Source organism: Mesoplodon bidens, assembly GCF_964165515.1.
Source record: "Mesoplodon bidens genome assembly, chromosome: 5".
Lineage (NCBI taxonomy): Eukaryota > Metazoa > Chordata > Mammalia > Artiodactyla > Ziphiidae > Mesoplodon > Mesoplodon bidens.
The window spans coordinates 106,046,289-106,066,868 of NC_138161.1; the positions used below are offsets into that span (position 1 = coordinate 106,046,289).

The window sequence follows — 20,580 nt, forward strand, 5'->3', positions numbered from 1 at the left end:
AGGAGACATTTTTTTCCTCAAAATGTAGAGATGAGGAAAGACATAGGGAGAAGACTATACCCTACATGATTAAATATGGTAAATAAAATGCCAAGTTATAAAAGAAAAAGACACACCTAAGTACTTAGATTTCATTAAAATTCAGTATTTTTTTCATGGCATTAACGGTAATGTGAAACCCCCAAACTCTGATAATCATAAAAAAATAAGCTTAGAGTTTCTCAGAAGATATTATCAATTAGCAGTATTTCTCTTAGTATTTTCTTTTTAAACACCTAGTCACAATAAATTTTCTTATTTCATATTTAAAAGCTGTTTTGGAATTGTCAATATTTCTCATCTTTACAATAATGACTGTTTTTCTGTTGTGACTATATGACTTCATGATGCTTTAACTTGACCTTGGTAAAAAAGGTCCCAAAGAATTCCAATATTGAATTAACAATTTATCTGTCATTTTCCACCCACCTTATTTCTGGCAGCCTTGGGCTATTTCATCTTAGATAACCCAGGCTTGATATAATGGATAATGTTCATGAACTAAAATGGAAGGTAATGAACCAGTGTTGGAAAAGATAATCCATGTCCAGACTGTTCTGATCTTTCATAGTACTGTCTGCTGACCTACTTGGCAAGTTGAATTCAGTCTTCTCGTTCATGCATAACTGGGGTCACTTAAACATTAAAAGATTGGAACTTCTCTTCTCATCCTTTGACCAAGTTTAAGCCTGTTGTTTAAATTCCTTGGTCCAGCACAAGGGAGGATGTATGAGTATATACATATGTGTAAATGTGTGTGTGTATGTGTGTGTGTACATATGCATGCCCAAAGTGATGTGCGTTTGAAGTGGTGATGTCTTGAAAAAAATGAGGCCAAGTTCCATGTTTAGTGTATCCACATTCAATAAGGATAAGGATGTAGGTAAATGGGAAACATCAAGTTAATGTAGAATTCCAATAAGTATGCATTAATTCTTAACAGATAATTATCTTTTATAAACCCCTTTTCTATGCCTTGAATCCCTCACCTCTCCTCTTCAAATATTCATAAGAATATCTTGGGTACACATAGTTAAACGTATCCTAAATGTGTTGGATCAAAGAGGGGCAGAAAGTTTACAAAGCTAAGTGATACAAGACCCTGAGATATGACAATGATACAATGTTAAAATGGCTAATGGAAGTTAGAAAAGAATAATAGCCCACACCTAAGTGAAGTAGAAATGACAGAAATACTAAGGCAGAAGGTGAAAGAGGGCTTAGAGAAGTAGGCATGCTAGAGTGGATTTACTAAGTGAAGTCAGAAAACACAATAGCTGATTATGTTATGAAAGAGAGCCCCCATGACTCTGTTTACCAAAGTGATTAACAATGCACTGATGAGAGAGGAACTAGCATGTTTGAAAAGCTCAGTGATGGCCATCTTCTCCAGTCCAAAGTAGATGATAGGAGATGCTAAGAAATGGGCTCACTGATAATAATGGGGATAATAAGATCCTAAAATAAGAGAGGCCAGATAACAGCAAGTTTGAAGTCATTATGGTAATGAGTGTCACTGTCAGTGTGCAGCCCAAGAACTATGGAAAAGATTCAAAGGCTAAGGTATTCCTATGGGAAAGATAGATGGTCAGCCAATAAGAGTACAAATAGCCACTCCAATAAAGTATTCTAATCCCTTGTCTTGTTTCCAGATCTGAGCCATTTCTCAAACCCTATTAATGAATCCATCGATTAATGGAGAGGCTGAGTCGCCATGAGGAATGATTTTGAACATCATGCCATGCGTATAGACTTATGACTCCTCTAATCTCCCAAAGAACTTACAGCTATTTAATCAAATAACTGTACACTGTGAACATGTGAATGCTCTGACATTTTGAGGGCTATGGAAGAGATTTCAAGTTGATATTAACACTTGAGGGTCTGGATCATTATTATGGTCCTGCTGTTAAAGTGGGTGCATGTGAGGACTTGATAATAAGTGGAATTCTGGCCCAGGCGCAGCTGACATTGTGTCCAATGGGTCTCCAGACATCACAGAAGCTATTTCTCTGGTCCTTGAACACATAATTGGAAGGGACGTATTTGGTTGTTGGAAGAACCCTATGTTGGTTTCTTGGCCTGTAGGACCAGAGTTGTTGAAATGGGGAAGGTAAAGTGGAAATCTCTAAATCTATCCCCCAGCCCCACTCCTGGACAAGATGATACATCAAAAAGTCTTTTTGGGAGTGGACATGAATGTAAGGATCTTTTCATTACAAGTTAATACTCACCAGAGAAAACTCTAACCATGGGAGAGGCCCAAATGACACTGTAGTGGAGCACAATGAGCTAACAAATGGAGGAAACTTGGTGGTGAAGATGAGGGCAATGCATACACAGACCCACCAACATGGTCTTCAACAGCCCAAATCTGATCTTGCTCTAGCTGTTGCTTAATATCAATCTGCCATCAATGGAGACAAATGCAGAGCTTCTGCCCCATCCCTCAAGGAGATCAATTAGTTATCTGGTTTCAAGATGAGTATATTGGACCCCTTTCATCAGAAAAGGACAGAAATTCATTTTGACTGAGGTAGATACATATTTAAGTTACAAGCCTACATTTACTACTGTCTTGGCCAGTACCACTAACTAAAAACATATAGACTTTTTGATCTACTACTTAGAATACTGTATAATACCATTTCAGAAAGAGGAAACTACTTTACATGAAAGGAGGTATGGAAGTGAGCATATGGCTCATCACATACCTTCCCATCCAGAATCTGCCAGCATAATAGAGTAATGCAGATGAGGCATCAACTGAAGGGTGATAACCCACAAGAGTGATATGTTATCCTCCAGGATGTGGTTTACACTCTAAATCAGTGACCCATTTTATGGTGCTAGGCCCCCATTAAGTAAAATATATGGGTCCCAGATCAAAGAAGAGGAGGTAAGAATGGACCACTTACTCTCACTCCCATTGAGTTACTTGGAGAATTTGTGCTTTAACATCTGCTTTCTGGATGTCCTCTTCTTAGAGGAGGAACACCTCCATCAGAGATACACTAAGAGTTCCATAGAATTTTATGCTGTGGTTACTTCTAAGTCATTTGGGCTCTTATGACAAGAGACTAATAGATAAGGAAAAGAATCACAACACTGGTATGAGTACTTTATCTTGGTCATCAGGAAGAGAGTGGGCTACCATTACAAAATGGTAATATGGAGGAAATGCTTAACATCTGTTTGAGCCACTGGAATAACTCTTAGTACTCTCTTACTCAATTTAATGGTAAATGGACAAGAGCATCAGCCACTGCTGATTATGGTGAGAAGATCATTATGGTGAGAAGACCACATGAGAATAACTGTCTAAGTCACTACAAGGTGAGTCACCTAGACAAGCAGAGGTGTTAGCACAAGTTTAGGGTGCTCCAAGAATGGACAATAAACAAGAGATATAATGGATATCAGTTGCAGTCCCAAGATGAACTTCTACATGAACATTGTAGTTTTAAAATTCTTCTAGGTTTCTCCAGGAAAAAAGACCAAATATCAACCAGAATACTGTAGGAAATGTTTTCATATGGAATGAACTTATTTTTGATGCAACTGGATCTGAGCAATGCAAGAAGTACGTCATAAGGAACGCTGTAAGAGATGCACCATCCAAAATCCCTTTCAGGATTAAAGTACTCATTCCCCCAGCTCTCCAGGGGTGGACTTCAGCTGAAAGGAGCTGCTCCATCCAAGATTAATCCCACTTCTAATGTCGGGGTACAAAAACCTAAGCCCTTTGCTTCAATTTTGAAGGGCCATCTCAGCTGAAGGCTTTGTTTTGACCGTGACACCATTCATTTTTTTCTTCTTTCCCAAATGTGCAAGTAGTCCCCTTAGAAGTTTATTCTTGAGAATGCTCCCATGAAAATCTCCTGCATGCAAATTTCTGTATCAGAATCTGCTTCATAAAGAAAATGACTTAGAATGCAAATTCATAGAGTATAAGTGACAAAAAGAACTAGAACTCAGACTTCCAGACTCTCATTGCAGTGCCCTTTCCTCTACATCTTATTGCTAAATCCTCTCAATAAGTTTTTAATTTATGTAAATATATAATTATATATAAGTTATCTGTTTATACATCTGTGTCCCAAACTAGGATAAAAAGTTTTTGAGGACAAGGGGATGTATCACATATGTATTTATTTCCTAAATTGAGCAAATTTAGCATCTCATATTAAGTACTCTATTAACGTTATATTTGTTCAATGAATAACCTTTGAATAGCTACCAAGGTAGATAAACATTTTCCAGTTTATTTGAAAATTATGTCTATAATAAATTATATTCAAGTATTTTCTTTACACGAATTTCAGTATATAGGGGGAAGCATTGTTAAAAATGCAATGCTGAATGGATCTCAATTCAGCATGTAAATATTCAGTGAAATAACAAAAAAGAAGGGGCTGATCATGTGTATCCTGCCTTTTGTGTAGGATTTAAAAATTTTATACACACATGACTAGGCTATATTCTATTAAGCACATAATGGTTATCAGTTTTTAAAAAACAGAGAGCTCAGGAACTCATTCTCTTCCCTTATTCCCTTTCTTTCATCTGTGAAAATGAACAAGCTAATATTAATTAAGACAGTGGGAGGATGAGAAATAGAGCAAGAAAAAATGAGAATTCATACTCAATTGTAGATTTTCCAACAGAATTAAGTAAGGTCAACAAAAATGCTGCATATAATACTTCAGCTAAAGATTTTCTTTTGATAGACAAATAAAATCTTATTTTTATTTCTTCTGAGGAAAAAATAATGCAATACTGTCCTTTCTGACTTTCCTCTCTATTGTTACTGCCAGTGCTAAGGTATTCACATAATCCCTTATTGTTCCACTTCCTCCTTATTGCCCCTACATTTATTGATATCTTTATTTTCCTAAAATATAGTTATAAGTGGATAATTCTCTTTCCCTAAAGCCTGCATGAACACCAGTTTCTAAAAAATAAGTCTAAACCCAATAAAATGTTTCTAGATGAATAGAAGGTTATCTACAATTTATTACCACCTAATTTCCCAGTTAATATATCATCACTTTACTTCATGCACCCAAAATTCCTTCCTTCATTATTTTATTCTCATTATTTTTTTTTTTTTACTCTCAAATGTTCTTCCAACTTCCATTAGTCAAATGTCACTTCCTCAGTCCTTAGTACTTATTCATACTTGCAATAATTGCCTCTCCCAATCTGGAATTATCTTTCTATATTTAGATTCCACATCACTATTTTTATTTTCTTCAGTAATGTAACGTTTAAAAACATGTGTATTATACATGTTTGTTTTGTATTATCTCCCATACTCATTGTTTTTCCTTTTTCACTCAAAGCATAGACTAGTACATGGTGGTTACTAGGTAAATTTTTACTGAGTGAGTAAGATACAGATAGACGTTGAAAATATAATAGCTGAATAACCAGCCATGGAAATGATTTGTCTCCCTTAAGATATGCGTGGCAAATATATTTAAAGACATTTAGATGGTAAACCATGTAAAGTTACTGTATCAATACCAATGTAAATAGGCATGAAAATCATAAATGAATTGTTTTATTTTAAGGATGCAAATAGCATATCTAAGTTATTGCCTCTACTCTTTTGGGTGCTATAGGTGGTGCCTCCTTCTATTATTAATAACACATTTGTAGAGTCAGTAGCGGGTCTCACTGTACAGAAATTTCTGCTGGATTCCAAGAATAGATATTTTATTTTATAAACAATCTACCCTGAAGCCACCTGAGCTAGTGATCATTCCTTTCATAGGCCTCATGTTTATCCTGTTGAGCTTCTCTTCTCTTTATTTTCCTCCTGCATCTATCTCTACAGATGCAGTTCTAACTTAATATCCAATGAATGTTTCAACATGCCTTCAATGACTCCTTTCTTAGTTCCTCTCCACTCACTAACCTGTACACTTTTTTAAGGCATGGGCCATAGCCCCTGGAACATAAAATTGCACTTTGAACATAAGAGAAAAACAGAGAGAATTTACTGATTTGAATCAATAGAAATATGTATAAGTGGTTTTAAGACATGGCATTTTATGAAGTATGAAGTTTTTTACTCAAGAATTAAATTGAATGTACATTTACTCTGTGTGAAGATTGTGAAAAATAACAGAATCTTAGCTTACACATGGTTCTTAAAAATTAAAAGATTATTTCACAAATTTATGAGATAGGGTAAACATTATCTTCATTTTATAGGTGAATACACGAAGGCTGAGGAATGCTAAATTAATTCCTGGGATGTTACAGCTGTGAGGGAAGAAGCTCAATTTTTTGACTAGAGTCCTTTCTTTTTCCATAATATCACTGAAATATAGGGGAGGGGAATGTGAATCTTTTGTCAGTATTCTGACCTACTGGCACAAATAAATGCTAATAATTAGCATAGATATTAAACAATCTTTCTTAAGCCCACTCCAAGGCCATTGGAAGGAAGATATTTACATTTATCAGAGGACTATTCTGGATGTTCAGCCCTTTTTCTTCCTTTGTTGCTAACAGAACAGCTCATAAGAAACCTAATCCAACTTTTATCGTTTCAAAAGAAAGCATATTAATTAAAACTATTGTAGAAATTTGGAGTGAGGACAATAGGATGGACTAGGTGGACTACTTATGATCATTAAAATCAAAAGAAGGAAAGGCTAAGTCTATAGCAATATGGTGCTTTGCTCCCAAAGGAGGCTGGGATTCCTGGGGTACACCACAGCTCTCCCAGTGGATGGGGCAGGGGATGTACTGTGCAGACGTTACTTTCAGGTTCCATCCATTTTGACTCCCCTGCGGTTAGGGATGGAAGAAGAATGGAAGGTGGTGAATCTCAGGAGACTAAATTGAAAGGAGGGTGTAATTCAGCCTTTTGCCTGATTATAACTAGGGGTTCTGACTTCTCACTCCACACTCATTAAAGGGCTTCTCCTCCTCTCAGCTTCAGAGCAAACAGAGGACCCTGAGGGAGCAGTACCTTTGGAACGCTCCTGATTACAGATCTGAGATCCTAGGCCTCATCCCAGAGGGATCATCCACTGAGTATTAGGGACCCTTTTGAAATGAGCAATTACCTTGAAACAACCTTTCAGTGCCTTATTATTTCAGATTATAAGCCTGGAAAAGAGATGAAAGAAAAACGTCAGCTGTGCCCCTGAAAAAATATCATTTAACCCCTGATTTCCAAAGGGAGAGAATAGAATGCTCCCTGTAAGTTAGAAGAAGTGGGCTCAGCATTGTAAATATGCTTCCTCAACGGTTTTTGCAGGGCCTCTCACTGTTGTGGCCTCTCCTGTTGCGGAGCACAGGCTCCGGACGCGCAGGCCCAGCAGCCATGGCCCACGGGCCCAGCCGCTCCGTGGCATGTGGGATCCCCCCGGACCGGGGCACGAACCCCCGTCCCCCGCATCGGCAAGTGGACCCTCAATCACTGCGCCACCAGGGAAGTCCCTCCTCAACTGTTTTACTGTCCCTAGAGTTATACTTAAAAGGATTGACAGGAGAGGGAATAATGCTATTACTTCAACAGGCATAAAATCTATTTCCTGTACGAAGGGAAAAAGAAAGAGACTTCATGAGCATTGCTTATAAACTGCTACTTTAGGCTTTAGGCTTTTTAGCAGCAGTAGCAAGATTAGAAGAGAGATTTATTGCCCTTTCAATTTATCTTCCTTTCATTTAAGAAGCATATTAATATTTTTCACTGTGCGTAGTCTACCTTTTCCATCCCACTCTCTTTATCCCAAATTTCTACAATAGTTTTCAATTTATACACTTCCCTTTTCTTGAAATGGTGGAGGATTAATTAGGTCTTTTGTGAATAATCCCTTTTAGCAATGATGGGATTAAGAAAGCTTGGACCCCAGAATAGCCTTCTGATGAATATAAGCAAAGATCTGAGACAACTCCCATACTCCCAGGTCTCTAGCTCTGAGGCTTATAATTATCTGTATCAGACAGCAGACTGTAAATATACTTACTGGTCCCAAACATCATCATTGTGTAATATAGAAGAAAAAGAATTGGGTCTAAAGTCAGTGCCAGGGTTTACTTTGGGCCTCAGCTACTTGTTACAGTGTGATCTATAAAACACTAAAGCCAGTTTTCTCATCTGTAAAATGGGAATCAAGATGTTTCTAGTAACCTGTACTTATGGCATGCATTTCCAAGGGTTATTTAGAGTGAGTGAGGTTCAGAAGTAGTTGTCTCCAAGAAAAAAAAAAATCCCTGTAAGGAAACTAAGTAAAATCCAGATTATCCATTACTGGTAACCTGTGTAACAGTGGGTTATTGGCCTGATATGCAAGTCTCAAATTATTTCTCTTGATATTAATCTTCCCCTTAGGGATAGATATATGGCTTTTATAGTGACCTCAGGGAAAATCTGCTCACAATTTGTATGTGCAGACACCCGAATATTTTCATAATCTACCATGGTATGACTGACCAATCTGGAACATTTAACTGAGACTTTATTCATTTCAGGGGGGAATGGGTTACAATGTGAAAGATAAGGAGAATGTTACAAAACTAGACAACATCTTATGGGATATAGCTTGCTGCTCTTTAGGCTCTCATTGCTTATCTCATCCTGGTTTCTGCCATGCTTTTGTGTGGTGACACTATCTTTTAACACCATTCCAGAATTCATTACTAATCATCAGTTTTCCTTGAGATCCCAAGCCAGATTCCTGACAATACTGCTTGAGTACCTAGGTCCAGCTATATCTGAAGCACAAACTTTTTAATTATGAACGTTAATTATTCTCTTGCTTTGATTAAGCATGTTTAAGTTATATTCTCTCATTTATAGCTATGTTAGTTTGAGCCCATATTTCATCTTTATATCTTCTGCAGAGCCTGGCACAGATTATATCTGTTGAATGAGTGCCTCAATTATTAATCATACCACTATTTGGAAGTTAAAATACATATATTTTTCTATGACAAAATTTATGACAGAAATAAATACCAAAAACTTGTTTTTGTCTGTTGTTCATTCACTGAAATATTTTCTAAAATAAGACCAAAAAAATAGGATTACATTTTTTGTCATTTATTTATTTATTAGATATAAAGTCATTACAAAATTGACTGTTACATATAATTAGAAATATCTTAACTCATAAACAAATCAAAATCATTTAAAATATTAAGTGTTAAGTTATATCTTACATTTATAGAGTATCCAACGTTAAGAATCATAACTGGATGTCTGGTTATGTTCATGTAACAAAAAATGTAGCTAAAAAAATGACAAATATGTTAAGAAATATACCATATATTTGTAGCTTGTAAACCAAATAAAATTATCAAAAAATTAATTTAAATTTTTATTATTTTGATTTATTAAAATTTTGTTAAATGGTGCATTTAATATTGACCTTATGTGAATCTTTTGGTAAACTGAAACAAATGTAAATTACATATCTTGACTTTACAGGCAAGAGGTAAATTTATCAAAAAAAATCATAGGTGTATTAACTCTATACTTAGTAGTAGGTCAGTTGTTGATTTGTCACAGTTTAAAAAAATGTTTCTGTTTTCTTGAAATAGATCAAACAGATTAATTCCTTTCATTGGTACACATAGCTTCTTTTCTTCAAAATTTTCAAAATTATAGTTTAGCATCACTGCACTATTAAACAATTAAATGTCACCTGCATAAGTAAGGTTTTCCAATTGCCCTTAGTTTCCAGATGCTAGTGAGATACAAGTATGAATTATTTTCAGATGATTAGAGGACATTGGAAATGTGATCAAATTTTAAAAACTGATACTGGATTCTAATTTTTATGGGAGGTTAGGTAAGAGAATGCTGTACACACAAAGCACTTGACCTTTTAGGTCAGTTAACATCTGAAAGTCTCATTAATGTATCCTGGATAAAGGAAAGAACCATTGAATCTTAAATGCTGAAAATATTAGTTTGGCCACATATACCATACAAAAGAGGTGCACATCAAAAGATTATGGTTAAAACCTAGGAGAAGAAAATCCATTATTTGAAAATGTTATGCACAATATAAAAATATTCATTGCAATCACAAAAGTGCTATTTAATTTTTATTTCTCACTTTATATTAGTAAAATATTAACTCTGGTTTACTGGATGGGCATGGTAAAACCATAAACTTAGAACATATACTCAGGTGAGAGAAATTTCTAATTTTTCAAACGTCAGTAAAATAAGTTTCTATACATAATTCCTGTGAATATCAAATGCCTCTAGATATGATTGTAAGAATATGTGGTCATTTTCTCCCGCATAAGCCAGAGCGAGTTATCATTTACCACAAACATGCTGTAATTTCTTTAAACTGGGCTGAGACCAAGTTTCACTTAAAAGCTATTACATTTTATGTGGCTTTGTTGTATGTACCAAATGTGCTAAGCCTGGGTGCTTCCTCATAGCACCTAACACATGATGAAGCACATAAAAAATGCAAAACAATTTGTTGACTAGTCAATTTTGTTTTACAGCTTGATCATTTAGACTTTCAAAATATTTATGTTGCTTTCTTGATTCCTACTATTAAAGCACAGTCAATTCTAATTCTTACATTTGTAATTAAAAAGAGATAAATTTCACCATACAGGGGAACAGATATTAGAATGTAAAAGGCACTTTTTTGTTTTGGTTTTTGTTTTTAGAAAATAGAATGTGTTCTATTTCTTCCCAAGTCATGAAAATAATTAATATATTTGATTCCCCTTCACGGATTAGAAAGAAAACTGGGTGGTAGCAAAACTTTATAAAATAGATCATTTGTTCACATCACCAAAATAAAGCAAAACCCAAACAGCAAAAAAACAAAAGACATGTCCTAGTCACAAAGAATTCCAAATAGAATACTCATGCTCTCAGGCGTTGATTGTACAGATGACTTACTGAAGGGTGGAATAAAGAAAAATGGGAAAGACATACAACATAGTGGGTCTTATCATCAACTGAAGTTTGGTCCCCCCAAAATCATAGGTACACATCTTTGATACCTAACTTATTCTGGGAAGGATAGGGAGTCTGGGGAATTGGAAAGAAGGAGAACTAGCATGAACATGAAGAATGCATGTTTTTTAATCTAGAAAGAGAGATCTTTGATGTCAATATTTCCATTAAATCTATGCATACTTATTTAGAAAATAATGTCTGTTTTTTAGATGCATGTTCTCACACAGACTGAATTAACCCAGAAATGGGCTCATACCAGAAAAAGAATACTGTGATCAGAGCAATGATTTCTATTGTTAACTACAAATGGCTCACATTTAAAAGAAATTGTATACAAAATGTTCACCCAACATATCTGCAATGCCAATCAAAAGCAGAGAACAGTGCCCTGGGATGGCAGTGTTAGAGTAAAGCTGATGGGACCCAGGCTCAATTTACAGAATATCAGTGATTATCTACATTGACTTCTGTATTCTACAGTTGGGAAAACTGAATTTTCATACCAAAGAAGTAGCTTTCTCAAGGTCACAGCAGATGAGTGTGTCTAAGTCTCATGCGGGTGGCCACAGCATCTAACTTGTTCACATTTTATCATTACCCCATAGATTAATGCCTGGTACACAGTTGGTGTTCTACAAATATTTTGGGTGTGTTGATGAATGAGCAAATGAACACATGAATGACTGAATGGATAAGTAAGACAGTGTCAGAGCTAGGCTAGATGATACTTTCAGGAATAGAAGTGTATCAGCATCTAATTAGTTTAGAATAGTGACTTATTCTGTTACCACGAGTTCCTCAAAAATCTTCTTGTTTGAGTGTTGTTGGTTGCAGACACAATGCCAGGTGCCCATAGAAGCTGATACACCATGCAAGCATTTTGAAGTAATTTTCATTCTCTTTTATCTTTTAATTTATCAGTGTTGTTGCTTATCAGTAGATTTCCAGGTGTTGAAGAGATTTTTTTGTCAGCTCCATCATGGGACACTCAAGTTAATGAACTGCACTACACATAACATTACTGACACCTACATTATGTCTTCAGGAATGACAATGGGCAAAGATTCTTGTTTCTACCCCACCCCCAGTTATTTGAACACCCAATAACAGCTATGTGGAGCAATTATAATGCTCATTTCAAAGGCAGTGTTTAGAAATGAAGAGGAACAGGAGAGAAATAAAAGTGGAAAGGTGAAGGCTGTGAACATTTAAACTGTCGATGAAAGAAGAAAAGCTTTTAGACTTGTTATAATTGGAACGGCATATATAGGTCTCAAAGGAATATTCAGGCAATTGGAAAATACCTTTTCAAGTATAGGGCCAAGGAAGGAAGTCAACAGCAGGTGTGGGTGTGTAAACAAGTCAAATTTAGGTGAAAGAAGAGCAGGCATGTTTCATTATAGATTCCTGGAAGCCATTGCCTGCATATTTAAGTGGGTAATTGAGAGTGACATTTAAAGTGGCAGGAGACAGTCTGGGCAATAGCTTGCATTTTCCACATAGTCAGGTTCAAGTGCAAGACAGGTCTTGTAAACAGAGTTCATGGCAGTCCTTTGTGATAGAAGAGGGGATCACTAAGACTGCTTAGGGACCCAGGTAAACTTCCAGCCTCCCTCTTCATCTCGACGAACAAAGGCTTGTCCCTGGTGGAAGGAGTGAGTTTTCACATTACAGTGAGGGCTCAGGGATGTGGAAAAGGCCATCTCTGTCTTATTGGGTGACACATCAGAAGTATAGTAAGGAACAGTTTGTAGTCCTCCTGGTGGATTTGAAAGTTGAGAAAGGAAGTGAAAATCTCCCCTGTGGCTGGCAGTGCTGTGTGAGGGGGTTGTTCTCTCACCTCCATAGTCAATTGGTAGATCTTCCCCAGAGGCACTGGGATAATCAACTGCATCATCCAGAAACTGGGTAAATGTGCTTGTGGTCCATCTGGGATGAGAAGAGAGGGCACTGTAGTTAGCTGATGAGGTGTCATCAATGGTGTTGAGGTCTTTCAACCCCAGTGTTTGAAGAACCCAGGGATCCACAGGTGGCCCAGGTTGTTCACAGTTAGCAAATTCACTAGAGAGGTTTCTTTTGGCATTTTTATGATGGGGAATCTCAGGAGGAAAATATCTTTGCTCTTTGGGTTTCCTCTTCCCCTTTCTGAATTTTCCACATGCTTTGGAGAACCCATCTGATGACAGCAATTTCTGGGGAAGTAATATTTGAAAATACACAGTCAGATAATCAACATGGTTTTCTTTACGACTGTCAAATATTTACCGGTCACCTTAATTCCTTAGAAAAGTTGATTAGATTTATATTTTCACATGCAAAAGCAAAACTGATTGGATTAACTTCTGCTTTTAAGTCAAAATCTATGATGACAAGTTACCACCTAGAAATTCCAATTCATATAATTTTATTAGTCATTTAAAAGTTGAAATGATGTAAATGATGTCTATAAAACTTCAGTTCCAGGAAGTAATGATTATTGTTATTATTATGGCAATAATAGCAATTATCATGTATTGAACACTGGTTATATACATGATCTCATTTTATGTAGATACTATTAAACCCTCCTTTAATGACGAAACTGAGGCACAGGCACATTAGCGACTTGCTAATGATCATGCAGCCTAGATTTAAGCCTAAGTCACCTGAATCTAGACAGAACCACTGATTACAATTCTACATAACACTCTTCCTCTAATTTTCCTAACTTGCACAGCACTCCCATGTGGTATGTATTATATTATCCTAAATCTTGCAAAATTGAGAACAAGAGAGAAAAATTGCTTAATTAATATCACTTACTAATTTAATAACTGTGCTTTTTCACAGAATGGTGGCTGGAGATAGGACCCCAGGCTAATAACTGTGAGCTGTGCTCCCTTTTTTAACAAAGTTAACTGAATTCTAAAGGAACTAAATAGAGTGGTTTTTCTTCTCCGAGCTGCTATATCTGGGTAAGAGTTGTAAGAAATATGATCGATTTAGATAAATAATGTACGTTGACTAGAAGTAAGGTAAAGATTGATGATAAAACAATAATGGTAACAGAATGGCAGATAGGTAACAAAAAATACAAAACCCTGAAAAGGAAGAACAACAAAAAGGGACTATGGGCAAACTATCCTTGAGTTAGAAACAGTTCATTTTAAAAGGGTAAGAATGAAATGTTCATGAAAAGGTAATGTAGTTGGCTATGTTTAATTGCTATGTCTAATCAAGAGATCTGGGTTCCAGCCATATTTATAACATTTTAGACATGGAAAGATTCTTACAAGATCTTTTAGCCCATACACTTACAAAGAAGTAAATGAGGTCCCAAGTGGGAGAGTGACTGACCTAAATTTAAACAGATAATTAAAAGAAATGCATGTCCCTCGGATTTAATTCCCGCTCCAACGTCCCATCCAACTCTATCTTTTGATTAGCCTCTGTTGTCTCAGCAATCCCCTTGACTGGTTTTTGATTCTTAAGCAACTCCTTTTGTAATATATGCTAAAATCTGCAATCTAGATACTTCAGGGAAATGATACATAAACATTGTTGTGAAAGTGCTATATTTCCTTCAGAAAAATTTGCCTGTTGTATTGATGCATTTCAAGGCACATTGCTTAATACACTTCTTACACTGAATCAAGGAGGTTGACCCAAATGGTCTTCTTTCTCAAACCACTGCTCTGTCCTTATAAAGGGGGTCATCACATACCTTGGCTTTTTCCTCAAGACATTTAACTAAAGCAGAATTCAGGTATTGTCTGAGATGATTATTCTCTTCATGTAACCTAGCAAGTTCTTCTTCCTTCTGCACCAGAGTATCTTGGAGCTGCAAAAAGCAGACAATGGTGAAGGCTGCTCCACTATATTGACTTTGTAACCTTATAATAATGCCACTGATCCTTAACCTACTTAAACTTGATTATTATTCTGTTTGTTTTATGAACTCAATCTCAGGGAGCCCTCGTCCTCAAAGGCCTAAGTTCAATCTACACCCACTTACCACTTGATTGTTCAGTTTGTGCTCTGAATTTTTTATTCATTGCAAAGTGTTTGAAGAGATTATATGACTTTTAAAATTGTAACCACAAGGGGATCGGGAAGGTATGTAGGAAAATGAGCTGCGTGCAACTGTTTAAATATAGAAAACAGTGTTTAGAAAGGTTTTGTTGAACTTCTTCCTTGCACGTTAAAAAAAGAAGAAAGAAAAAAAGACGTGGGTTGGCTTCCCTCAGTCTCAGGTCAGTTTGTACGTCCACTAGATTAAATTACTCTCTTATAAATAACAACAAACAAAATAGGGAAAATGAAGCAATCTTGGCAAGAACTTTTACAATCATCATCCCTTGTCCAAGTGATGAGCTGTTTATGGTTTAAAAATACTATTACACTCATTCTATCATTTGATCTTTCCACCAGCCCTCTGAGGTAGGCAGCACAAATATCTCCATTTCATAGATAAGAGAAAGGAGGATTTGAGAGATCATACAGCTAAAATGTGTAAGGTCAGGGCTTGATTGAAGGTCTTCCTAGAGGGTTTTGGTAGTTGTTGGTTTTGTTGTTATTATTTTCTGTCACAGTGATCACCTAACTTTGACTTCTCTGTGGACAAATATCCATTTTGGTTCTAAACTGAAAGTCAATGAATTGAACAAGGGAAAAGAAGCCATGTGACATTAAGGTATGATGTTGAGAATGAACTGCATGGAACATGGCCGGTCTCATGTTCTGATTATCTACACATACCTGCTTGTTTCTGTAGAGCTGAGAGGAAAGCTGAGCCTCTTCCCATGAGCACGAATTAAGAACAGGGAAATTCGAGTCACTGGATGATTCTATGTGAAAACACCAAATGGGTAACTGAGAAAACACACATGCAGTTTTTGTGTAATAAAGAACTCACTGGAGGATTTCGGAAAGGTAATAGGTTCAATTACCTTTCTAAAATTAGCCATTGCCTCCACATGGGAAAATAACATTTAAAGTTTTCAGAAGGGGCAAGCATGCTGTGAAAGACAAATATTTATAGACTATATGCCAAGGTGGCTACAGAGGTGAATTTTTAGGAGTCAAGAGGTCAAGTTCCTTCCTAATATATATATTCCTGCTGGCTAAATTTATAAAGACTGTCCTATCTGCCTTATTAATTCATGCAATTGTTTATTGGTCCCACCCTCAACTAGACCTACATTGCAATTCCACTATGTTTTCCAAGTTTTTATCTTGTTTTCTAAGCTGTAGTGCTTAATAATATAGTGTTTGGCTCCAGAATCAAATCCTATTTTTGATCTACCATTTTTCTCCAGATGAAAAATCTCTGCCTGTCTGCCTATCAGTTAAGCCTGAGAGAGAGTATTTATTCAGAATTCTATGGAATAGCACTTTCTACTTCAAAATAATTTGAACTTGCTTCTCTGAAGAACTCAATGAAAATCTCAAAACTGTACCCAAACTCATGTATTTCAAATGTCATCATCTATAAAGTGTTTTATGCTTTTTCAAAGAGATTTTGTTGTTTTTTTCGTATTTGACAACAAATTATGCCTACCAATAAGAACTATGCTTGGGCATGCTAATTTGGTTTACTTTTAGTTTCTTTTCCTCATCTAGTACAGTTCTGACTCTTGCTCTCCTCTACTTCAATTAAAATATTACTGAAATATTTCTTATTAAAGTGGAATGATGGGGGCTTCCCTGGTGGCGCAGTGGTTGAGAATCTGCCTGCTAATTCAGGGGACAAGGGTTCGAGCCCTGGTCTGGGAAGATCCCACATGCCGCGGGGCGACTGGGCCCGTGAGCCACAACTACTGAGCCTGCGCGTCTGGAGCCTGTGCTCTGCAACGAGAGGCCGCGATAGTGAGAGGCCCGTGCACTGCGATGAAGAGTGGCCCCCCCCTTGCCACAACTAGAGAAAGCCCTCGCACAGAAATGAAGACCCCACACAGCAAAAATAAATAAATTAATTAATAAACTCCTACCCCCAACATTTAAAAAAAAAAAAAAAGTGGAATGATGGGCAAGGAGACAGGAATAAAATTTTATACACTCTTTGGTTTCACATTCTTGGGCATTCTGTTTTCTCTGTTTCTTGTGGTAGAAAGCTAAAATTGAATAACTTCCTTCCTTACATGTAAGTGTGTTTCAATATTTGGGGGCTTTTTGTTTGTGTCTTTTCTCAAATTCAACAAATTCCTGTGGTAGAACCAACAGTCCAGATATTGAATTCTGAAATGCCTTAGAGTTCTTCCAGAAATTTGAGTGTTAATCAGAAATTCCTTTAATAGTTATAAGCACTGTTTACTAAGCCCCAGGGCAAAATTAATGTGTAATTTTCCATCAAAGTTATACTTCCCTCCAAAGTTGAAGTCTTCTTTAGGCAAAAAGGAATCATTTTCTTTCCACTTATAAGACACTATTCATAGAATTTCCTTTATGAAATAAAAGATTAAGTTAGTACTTCTCCTTGATTCTCTCTCATACCCAGGGAAATTTTCCTGAATACCAAAAAAAAAAAAAAAAAAAAAAGCTCTAACTGGTAGTTCAATTCCAAAAGCACCCCAATAGTATTGTTTAGATAACATTGACCCAGACCCAAACTTTCTCAGTGACTCTGAAATCTCCAAGAACTGTCAAGTATAGGGAGAAATACATATTGTACATTGAGCAACAGGAAGAAGCCCATTTTCACTATATGGCAAGTACACAAAAAGCAAATTTTTAGGTTGCAAAATACAGGAGTCTTTGGGCTTTCTTAAACTTTACATATCATCCCTTCTTTTACAGAGTTCCAGCCCATAATGCCTTGCAACTATGAGTACAGGAAAAGGGCTTCAGATCTACCAGGAAAGCAGAAGAGCAGAACTTACCCTGTGCCTGTGGTGCTTGTTGGGGCTCTCTGTTGTCCAGGAGACCAGCAGCCCAGAAAGAGACCCAAGTCTCCGTGGAAACGTCAACACTAGATTCTGACGTTGTACCGGAATACGGGCAATTATAGCTCTGGCCTCCTACAAAGTACTGGTCTTGGCAAGGCAGAAGGGTGTTCTGTAAAATTCAGTATGTGGGAGGTCCCAAGAGATGAGATGATGAGAATTTGGAGGGAGAAAAGAGTGGGAGAAAGAAACAGAAAATATACGCAGTGAATAAAAACAGTACAGGTGTTAAATATAGATCCCAGATTGATTCTGAGTGGTCCAAATATAATTACTAAAAAGGAATCAGCTCCTTGGTTTACCCAGTACTTTCCTTAGGTCCTCTCAGCAAAGAACAGGCTAGTATTAGATGGACCAAACTTGTAAATATCTAGGAGTAGTCTCTGTTGCCAAGGTCTGAGGCATCTAACAGGCTACCCAAGATCTAAGTAAAAGGAATTCTACTTAATGAGTGAAACATGTAAGAACTACTTGACTCTTTCTAGCAAATATCTTAATTATATTTCTAACAACCTTAAATAACAAAGAACTTAGAATGCTAAGGCTGAAATGGACAGAACACGTCACATAATCTAACCTCCTTATTTTCGTTTTTAGTTTCTGAATTATAAACTTGCCCCATTCCTCCTACCTCTCTTCCTCTGGTTTTAAATGCTACTGGACACTACTGAAACAGGTTAGTTAGCAGAGACAGCAAGCTCTATCTAGGTCTCTCCATCACTACAACTCAATGCCTTTCCAAAGTTATCTTGCCATTACTAACTGCCTGGCATGTATTCTCTACTGTGTTCTGAGCCAGTGAACACCCTCCTGCCCCAGCTTCCTCAAACCTCAAACACACAGTCTTTCCAAATGTCCAGTTAGGGGCAGGTATGCAGACTCCCTGGGTTAATTTGTACAACAGCCCATTCCTAATTATTTGTCAATGTTTAATCAGGTAAAAGCCATTCATTTCAGCAGAGCCCAGCTTTGGGCAAACTCTTTTTGACCACGACAAGTCTTTTGTTGACTTGTGAACTTTCTCAGGCATAACATAAACAAGAGAAAACAAATAAAAAGAGGAAAAAAAAGAAAGTTAAGTCAATTAAGTCACACTTTGTTAACGTTCCCAATAAGTTAAGTTTTGAAAAAGTCCAGTCTTGAAGCAAGTCCAGCGTGCGCAGTGCAGACCAAAGAAATTACGCCAAAAGTTTATCAAGTGCTATTTTCTTTTATTCTAAAAGCATGTTTGTAGGCTCTTTCCCTGAGGTTATTATTGGAATCAAAGTTGAGCTATTATGCAATTGACATCTGAGAAGAAAACAAACCCCAAATACCCCTAGCCTCAAGTTCAAGTGTTTGCAAATACGTGCATAATCTAGAGAAAGAGGTGGAATGAAAAGTGAGTACAGGTGTAAAGGGAAAGTTGGGAGAAAGTACAGAGAGTAGAAATAACAGAGAGGACGAAAGGATGAGAGAGAGAGAAAGAGAGACAGAGAGAAAGCCAGGAGGAGACAGGGAAGAAGGAAAGAGAGATGGAGCAGGAAGGAAGACCTGTTTTAATTGGCAGGTAGCAGAGAAATCTTGTTTCCAAGGTGGAAGAAATTCTAAAGGCAAAGCTTACTAGACCTCAGAGACCCCCGGTTTCGCCAGCGGACTAGTTAACGCCGGCTCCTCACTTACCATCTTGCCGTGGAAGAAGGCGCTGCAGAAATTGAGCCCACTCTTTAATTTTTCGGGAAAGCCGGTGGGAGCTTTAAATGGGACTGAGGGGAGGAGCTAGGAGAGGCGAGTTCTAATCTAAGGGAGCTCCGGGTGACGTCCGGGGCTCCCGGCAAGCGCCGCCCTCCGATTTGGTGCGAGGCTTACAAGCTGGTGACGTGGGTTAGGAGACATCTGGCCAAAGCCAAAGTCACTGCCACTATCGGCGACCGCCTCCCGAGACCTGGGACCAGCGGGCCGGGGTCCCGGGCAGGCCCACGGCGCTCCGCCTCCGGGTGCGCAGAGCGGCTTCAAAACCCGCGCCGGTGCCGGCTCGCCGCGCGTCCCCCGGGCCCCGGCGTCAGGACCCGCCGTGACCGCGCCGCCCGGACGGGTAGGGCGATCCCGGCTCCTGCCCGCGCGACGCAGCTGCCGGGCAGGGCGGGGCGCACAGATTGGCCCGGGAGCCAGGGCGTAGGGTCAGGAAAAACCCAAACCAGCATCTCGGGAGTCAGAGCGGCGCTTGGGGAACGCTTCCAACCCCAGGGTTAATAATACTCATGGGTATTCTCTGGCCACTTGATAAATAGCTTGCTGTATGACGTTGCCGATTGATTGGCATTTTCCTTCTATATAATGTCTCATTTTCTCCAGCTTCTGAAGTGGGTGTGAAATGTGGAGGCGATCTATATCCATTCTATAATGTAAGCTTCAGGAGAATAGCGGTTTCTGTCCGTTTTGTTCACTGCTGTCTCCAAAGTGCCCGGAACAATTTCTAACATGTAGTGGGTGCTCAATGAAGAATGAATTAAGCTACAAATGTAGTAATCTCAAGTGTCTGTCTCTGTGTTGGTCTTTTCGTCACAACTACTATTATATAGAATGAATTAATATAATTAAGAAAATTTAGTGTGTTAATACTTCTTAAAGTGTTTTATTTCTGCCATTTTTTCCTCTTGCATTTTATTCTCACCAGTC

General features: G+C 37.6%; 1 protein-coding gene across 1 annotated transcript; it reads right to left on the bottom strand.

Moving 5' to 3' along the window:
- Positions 1-9,101: 9,101 nt before the first annotated feature.
- Positions 9,102-19,860, bottom strand: GMNC (geminin coiled-coil domain containing). The gene is made up of 5 exons (XM_081234674.1): positions 19,585-19,860; positions 17,860-18,034; positions 15,740-15,828; positions 14,706-14,822; positions 9,102-13,194 (listed from the first exon to the last, which is right to left on the bottom strand). Exons 1-5 carry the CDS (start codon positions 19,585-19,587, stop codon positions 12,577-12,579), a joined length of 1,002 nt encoding a protein of 333 aa, XP_081090800.1. The 5' UTR covers positions 19,588-19,860; the 3' UTR covers positions 9,102-12,576.
- Positions 19,861-20,580: the final 720 nt, after the last annotated feature.